The sequence below is a fragment of the Danio aesculapii genome, chromosome 9 (assembly GCF_903798145.1).
Source record: "Danio aesculapii chromosome 9, fDanAes4.1, whole genome shotgun sequence".
In the NCBI taxonomy this organism is placed as follows: Eukaryota; Metazoa; Chordata; class Actinopteri; order Cypriniformes; family Danionidae; genus Danio; species Danio aesculapii.
In genome coordinates, this window is record NC_079443.1 from 56,951,858 (window position 1) to 56,959,468 (window position 7,611).

General features: G+C 37.5%; 1 protein-coding gene across 1 annotated transcript in view; it reads right to left on the reverse strand.

Annotated features, from left to right (window-relative positions):
* cobll1b (cordon-bleu WH2 repeat protein-like 1b) overlaps positions 1-3,591 on the reverse strand; it is a 103,898-nt gene extending 100,307 nt beyond the window's left edge. The window contains exon 1 of the mRNA XM_056466096.1: positions 3,184-3,591. Within this exon, the coding sequence (XP_056322071.1) occupies positions 3,184-3,224 (41 nt within the window). The 5' untranslated portion in view covers positions 3,225-3,591. The remainder of the gene's footprint in view (positions 1-3,183) is intronic.
* Between the last annotated feature and the right edge of the window lie 4,020 nt (positions 3,592-7,611).

Below are 7,611 nucleotides of genomic sequence, written 5' to 3' on the forward strand. Positions count from 1 at the left end.
TTATTTAATATAATTACAGACGTTACAGTAGGCTGTTTCGCACTGTCTTTGATCTGCAGTTATAATCAACTCATGTTCATTGAAAAGTTAGCAATAAACATTTCTACACAAGTATTTATGTGTATGAAGCATCTGTTTTGTGAGAAGTGCTTCTCATATGATATGTGAACGACCCATACAGCTTTATTGTAGACATTTCCTCAAGCTAGAATGACGTCGACTGAAACTTTCTGTCATACACCACGCCCACCAAAAGGGTACCCTTGTTAGTGAAAACGCAAGCCTGATAAAGGCGACCCGTACCAAACCGAACCGTACCGTACCGTACCAGTCAGTGGAAACGAGCCAATAGTTGTTATTTTTAGCTTCATAACATTCTGATTGAACCACTGAAGACACATGGACTGTTAAGGTGATGATTTTAGGTATCTTTGTGGACATTTAACAACTCAGAACTACCATTGGTGTCTACAGAGCATGAGAGAGCTCTCGGGTTTCATCCAAAATATCTTAATTTGTGTTGATGAAAAGGGATTGGAACGACAAGTAGGTCAATAATAACAGATTATCATCTCTTTAATGCAAGTTTGGATAAAAGCATCAAAACTAAATATAGCTAATATGCAAACCCCTTTATCACTAAATCTGTCAATGGTTAACTATGATGCAAATATGACATTTTGGTCTCAATTCCTTGTGTTTAACAAAACACAAAAAAGGTTAGTCAAATAGGAAATCGAACAAACAATACAGTTTGCTGTACACAGTCAAATGTCAAAAACTCCACCATCACCATCATCATCATCATCATCATGTCAAAAAGTCTAACAAAGCTCTGTCTCAACAAAATATTAATTTAGTATTTAAATATTCCTATAATCAAAATCACAGAATACAATTGGTGTCTATTGAGAATGAGAGACCTCAAGTTTAATCCAAAACCTCTTAATTTGTGTCGATGAAAGAAGGTCTCAGGAGATTGGAAAGACAAGATGGTCAATAATAACAGACTTTACATCTCTTTAATGCAAGTTTGGATAAAAGCATAATGTAACTAACATGAAAACCCCTTGATCACTAAATCTGTCGGTGGTTAACTATGAAGTAAATATGATAATTTGGTCTTAATTTCCAGTGTTGTCAACAGTCAAATGTCAAAAACACCCCCATCATCATCATGTCAAAGTCTAACGAAGCTCTGTCTCAACAAAATATTAATTTAGTATATAAATATTCATATAACCAAAATGACAGAATAATTGGTGTCTATTGAGGTTGAGAGAGTTCAGGTTTCATGCAAAATATCATAATTTGAGTCGAAAGAAGGTCTCAGGGGATTGGAAAGACAAGATGGTCAACAATAACAGAATTTTCCTATTTTTAATACAAGTTTGGAAACTAAAAATGTTACTAACATGAAACCCCCTTGATCACTAAATCTCTCGGTAGTTAACTATGAAGCAAATATGAAATGTTGGTCTCAATTCCTTGTGGTTAACACAACATAAAAAGGGTTAGTTGAATATAGGCACTCGAACACACAATACTTTTTCACTACTGTCAAATGTTAAAAACTGCATCATCATGTCAAAGTCTAAAGAAGTTCTATCTCATTTTGTATTTAAATGTTCATATAATTAAAATGACAGAATACAAATCGACATAATGACTGGAAAAACGAATCAGTTGTTTTTTTATTAGCCGGTTCTTTTACTTTCAAAACCATGGTCAATACTAACATAATTTTCATCTCTTTAATGCAAGTTTGGACAAAAGCATCAAGACTAAATGTAACTAATATGCAAATCCCTTAATCACTAAATCTGTAAGTGGTTAACTATGATGCAAATATTACATTTTGGTCTCAATTCCTTGTGTTTAACACAACATAAAAAAGGTTAGTAGAATAGGAACTAGAACAAACAATACATTTTTGATGCTGTCAACAGTCAAATGTCAAAAACACCATCATCATCATCTGTCTCAACAAAATATTATTTGGTATTTAAATATTCATATAATCAAAATAACAGAATACCATTAGTGTCTATTGAGGATGAGAGAGCTCAAGTTTCATCCAAAATATCTTAATTTGTGTCGACGAAGGAATGTCTAAGGGGATTGGAAAGACAATATGGTCATTAATAACAGAATTTACATGCAAGCTTAATGCAAGTTTGGATAAAACCATCCAAACTAAATGTAGCTATTATGAAACCCTCTAATCACTAAATCTGTCAGTGGTTAACTACTGTAAGAAGCAAATTTGACAATTTGGTCTCAATTCCTTGTGTTTAACACAACATAAAAAGGGTTAGTTGAATATAGGCACTCAAACACTTTTTCCAGTGCTGTCAACTGTCAAATGTCAAAAACACCCCCATCACCATCATGTCAAAGTCTAACGAAGCTCTATCTCAACAAAATATTCATTTAGTATATAAATATTCATATAACCAAAATGACAGAATAATTGGTGTCTATTGAGGTTGAGAGAGCTCAGGTTTCATGCTAAATATCCTAATTTTTGTCAATGGAAGAAGGTCTCAGGGGATGGGAAAGACAAGATGGTCAATAATAACAGAATTTTCATCTTTTAATGCAAGTTTGGAAACTAAATGTAACTAACATGAAAACCCCTTGATCACTAAGTCTGTCGGTGGTTAACTATGAAGCAAATATGACATTTTGGTCTTAATTCCTTGCGTTTAACACAACATAAAACGGGTTAGTTAAATATAGGCACTCGAACAAACAATTGTGTATTAATACTTTTCAACTGCTGTCAACTGTCAAATGTCAAAAACACCAGCACCATCACCATCATGTCAAAGTCTAACAAAGCTCTATCTCAACAAAATATTCATTTGGTATTTAAAAATTCATATACTAAAGATAACAGAATACAAAATTACATCATGACTGTAAAAACAAAGATTTTTATCCAACATATTACGACTCACGTCCGAACACCGACATAGACTGTAGCCTGTAGTACAACTAACGTGAAGTAAAATAAAAGTCTGATACTTATTTATGAAGCTATGCAAAACAGAACATAAACTAGACACCCACTGACCACCACCAGCAATCTTTTACATTTATATCCACAATTATATCCTCAAACTCTTTGGATTTTCGCCGGTAAACCGTTGTATCAGTTTGAATGAGCTTCGAACTTACCTTGATCGCCTTTGAAGTTTGGCGCGGCTGTCAACTGTCATCAGTCTCGCTCCCGCCAACACGTCAAAACACCATCATCAACACAAACTTCAGCAGGTTTCCGAGCTGTCCTGTTACCCCCTTAAAATTCTGCAACTCCCACCATATTTTCCAGAGTCCTGCCCCTGTCAACAGACGCTCCTCTGTTCCCATTTAACCGAGAGGGAGAGTCGCAGCCCCGCATATCCCAGCCCTGACAGGACGCCCTCCCATCGGCCATCCTCACGCGGGATTCATCCACTGTTCACACTCCGCATTTAGACGAAGGAATGCGAATTTACATGACCATAAAAGCCTCAACAAAGCGGCGAATGTGCTAAAATCCCACGTAATGCAATGAGAGGATTTGTTTTGAAGGCAGTCCTTCAGATTGGAAAGTTCATCAACGCTAGGCTAGGCTATCTCATACATTAATATCATTATGAAAGGTCTATTATAATAGCACGCTGATTGATTGTGAAGTCTATACATTATCAGTTATGTAGGCCAACAAGTACATTCAATAAGGATTTTAGAGCCTCGTTGCCTTGACGTGGCGAACTGTCTGGAAATATAGCGACATCTTGTGAGTAGTTTTGTAGTAGCCATAGAAATCTGATACATGGAAATACAGCATAAAGTATGCTTAATAATATGACAGCCAACTACAAGCTAATATTTGGATTTCATTCTATAACATAAATGTCATATATGCAACATACTATTTCAAAATATTGCTAAAATTACCGTTTCATGATTTCAACCAATATATTTTCAAATATACATTCATTCAATATTAACACAAACTTAACATTACAGCTAATATAGTTGAACATATGTAACCTACTTGTTTATAATTCCAATGGTTGAAAAAAAATCTTATATGTAAACAGCCATTTTTACAATATTTCGAAATACGCTCACTGGTCACTTTATTAGGTACACCTTACTTGTACCTGGTTGGACCAGACTTTTCCTTCAGAATTGCCTTAATCGTTCATGGCATAGATTCAAGATTCTGGAAAAATTCCTCAGAGATTTTGGTCCATATTCACATGATAGCATCACGCAGTTGCTGCAGATTTCTCAGCTGCTGTCAGCTGTCAACCATGATGCGAATCTCCCGTTCCACCACATCCCAAAGGTGCTCTATTGAGCTGTGGTGACTGTGGAGGCCATTTGAGTACAGTGAACTCATTGTCATGTTCAAGAAACCAGTCTGAGATGATTCAAGCTTTATGACATGGTGTGTTATCCTGCTGGAAGTAGCCATCAGAAGATGGGTACACTGTGGTCATAAAGGGATGGACATGATTAGCAACAATACTCAGGTAGGCTGTGGCATTGTTCAGTTGGTACTAATGGGCCCAAAGTGTGTCAAAAAAATATCCTGCACATCATTCATCACCACCACCAGTCTGAACTGTTGATATAATGCTGGATGGTTTCATGCCTTCATGTTGTTGATGCCAAACTCAGACCCTACTATCCGAATGTCGCAGCAGAAATTGAGACTCATCAGACCAGGCAACGTTTCTCCAATTTTCTATTGTCCAATTTTGTTGAGCCTGTGCGAATTGTAGTCTCAGTTTCCTGTTCTTAGCTGACAGGAGTGGCACCCAGTGTGGTCTTCTGCTGCTGTAGCCCATTTGCCTCAAGGTTGGACATGTTGTGCGTTCAGAGATGCTCTTGCTTACTGAGTTACTGTTGCCTTTCTATCAGCTGGAACCAGTCTGGCCATTCTCCTCTGACCTCTGGCATCAACAAGGCGGCCACAGAACTGCCACTCACTGGATATTTTCTCTTTTTCAGATCATTCTCTGTAAACCCTAGAGATGGTTGTGCATGAAAATCCCAGTAGATCAGCAGTTTCTAAAATACTCGACCGGCCCGTCGTGCACCAACAACCATGCCACGTTTAAAGTCACTTAAATCACAGTTCTTCCCCATTCTGATGCTCGGTTTGAACTGCAGCAGATCGTCTTGACAATGTCTATGTCTTCATGCCTAAATGTTGTTTCTGCCATGTGATTGGCTGATTAGAAAATTGCGTTAACGAGCAGTTGGACAGGTGTACCTAATAAAGTGGCTGGTGAGTGTATATGTTGCTTATATGACATATCTTATATTTAATATAGGATGACTTGGCCTATGACTTATAGGCCTGTGTTATGTAATTTGCATATATTGCCATATCCTATGAGATTTCTATGTGGGTTTTTAAAGTACTAACTTGTTCTTATTTACTCACCTTCATGTCCTTCAAAAGTTTCAAAGTTAAAGTTTGAGCTTCTGAAGAATATCAGCAGATAAATGTTCAAACAACGACAGATGAACTTTATTCGACTTGTGGGGTTCAAGTCTTTGATTTAAAACATTTGCTCTTGACCAATTGTTAGCAGGCCAATTTAGATCCTTCATTCAGCTGTTGTCATTGTTTAAACACTTTTGTGGAAGACTGAATATTGTGCAAAATAGTGTCAAAATACAGTACATAACATGTACACTGTTCTAAACAATTCATCTTTTTAGATCTAACGTGTTATTCTCAAATACTGTACATTAGGTTAACCAAGCCTGCCACTAACAAGGTCAATTTAACCAATTTAACCACAAGCGTCACGTGAGGTTTTTATTTATTTTCTTAAAAGATAAACATTTCTTTCACCTCAGATTTACAGTAGGGTTATAGCATATGTTTTACACAGTGGATGGCCTTCGAGCTGCAACCCAGTAATGGGAAACACCCATACACACTCATTCACACACACATACACTATGGCCAGTTTATCTTATTCATTTCACTTACTGTATAGCATGTCTTTGGACTGTGGGGGAAACTGGAGCACCAGTGGTGTAGTCCTTGCTATACTCACGTATACTCAATATGCCTACTTTTTTCCATGAGCTGTTTGACGCAGTAGCAAACTACAGCTGTGCAGACCGTGAGTGTGTGTGTTTATCGATAGATTGTTAGAATATCTGCATATTTGGAGTTTTTTGCTATGGAAACACTTGTTTCCTCTGCGCTCCCCTCAGCACAGATGTTTTCTCCAGTGAAAATGTAACTCTTAACAGGTAACTGATGTTTAGTGTGTGTGTATATATAGCTAATGAATCAAAGAAACATTTACATTCGTCATTTCTTTGCCTACTTTTAAAATTTGGATTGAGTGGGTAATAGTACACCACCTTTTTTTTTAGGACTACACCACTGCGGAGCACCCTAGAGGAAACCCACGCCAACACGGGGAGAACATGCAAACTCCACACAGAAATGCCAACTGAATTAGCCGGGGCTCAAACCAGCAACCTTCTTGCTGCGAGGGGCCAGTGCTAGTGAAATTGTATTACATTCTAATGAATACTGATATGGGGCGGCACAGTGGGTAGCGATGTCGCCTCACAGCAAGATGGTCACTGGTTCGAGCCTCGGTCAGTTGGCATTTCTGTGTGGAGTTTGCATGTTCTCCCTGTGTTGGCGTGGGTTTCCTCCTGGTGCTCCGGTTTCTCGACCTTTGGAGCAAAATCTTGCTCTTTTAAATGAACCCCATAATAAGGACTTCTTCTAAACTGTTTAATCTGGATAACATATAAAACATATGCTGGATAAATTGGCGGTTCATTCCGCTGTTGTGACCCCTGATGAATAAAGGGACTAAGCCGTAGGAAAATGAGTTAATGAATGAAATTCTGGATTTTAATACATTTCATTAAAACATTTAAAATCTTTTTGAATTGCGGTTGTACATGTGCAGTATATCTACAATTTGGCAATAAATGTGATTCTGATACTGAAGAACTGTCCTCAAATCATATCATTTGATGCTTTTTAAAATATGTCAGTCTTCAAAATCAGTGGCATGTACTGTATGTTGTAAAAAAGGGCTAAACATATTCACTTTTGTGACGTATATACAAGTAAAAAGGCTCCTAGAAAACAATTGAAGGGCAGGACTCCATTTTGTCTATGGAGAATTGCTCATCTAGCACTAACAATCCCTTTTCTATTTAAGCTGTATTTCCCCTAAAACATGTTTGAAAAAATATATATACACTTTTATTAGGGACACCTGTCCAACTGCTCGTTAATGCAAATTTCTAATCAGCCAATCACATGACAGCAACTCGATGCATTTAGGCAAGTAGACATGGTCAAGACGATCTGCTGCAGTTCAAACTGTACATCATAATAGGGAAGAAAGGTGATTTAAGTGACTTTGAAAGTGGCATGGTTGTTGGTGCCAGACGGGCTGATCTGAGTCTCGATTTCTGCTGCGACATTCAGATGGTAGTGTCAGAATTTGGCATCAACAACATGAAAGCATGGATCCATCCTGCCTTGCATCAACAGTTCAGGCTGGTGCTGGTGGTGTAATGGTGTGGGGGATATTGTCTTTGCACACTTTG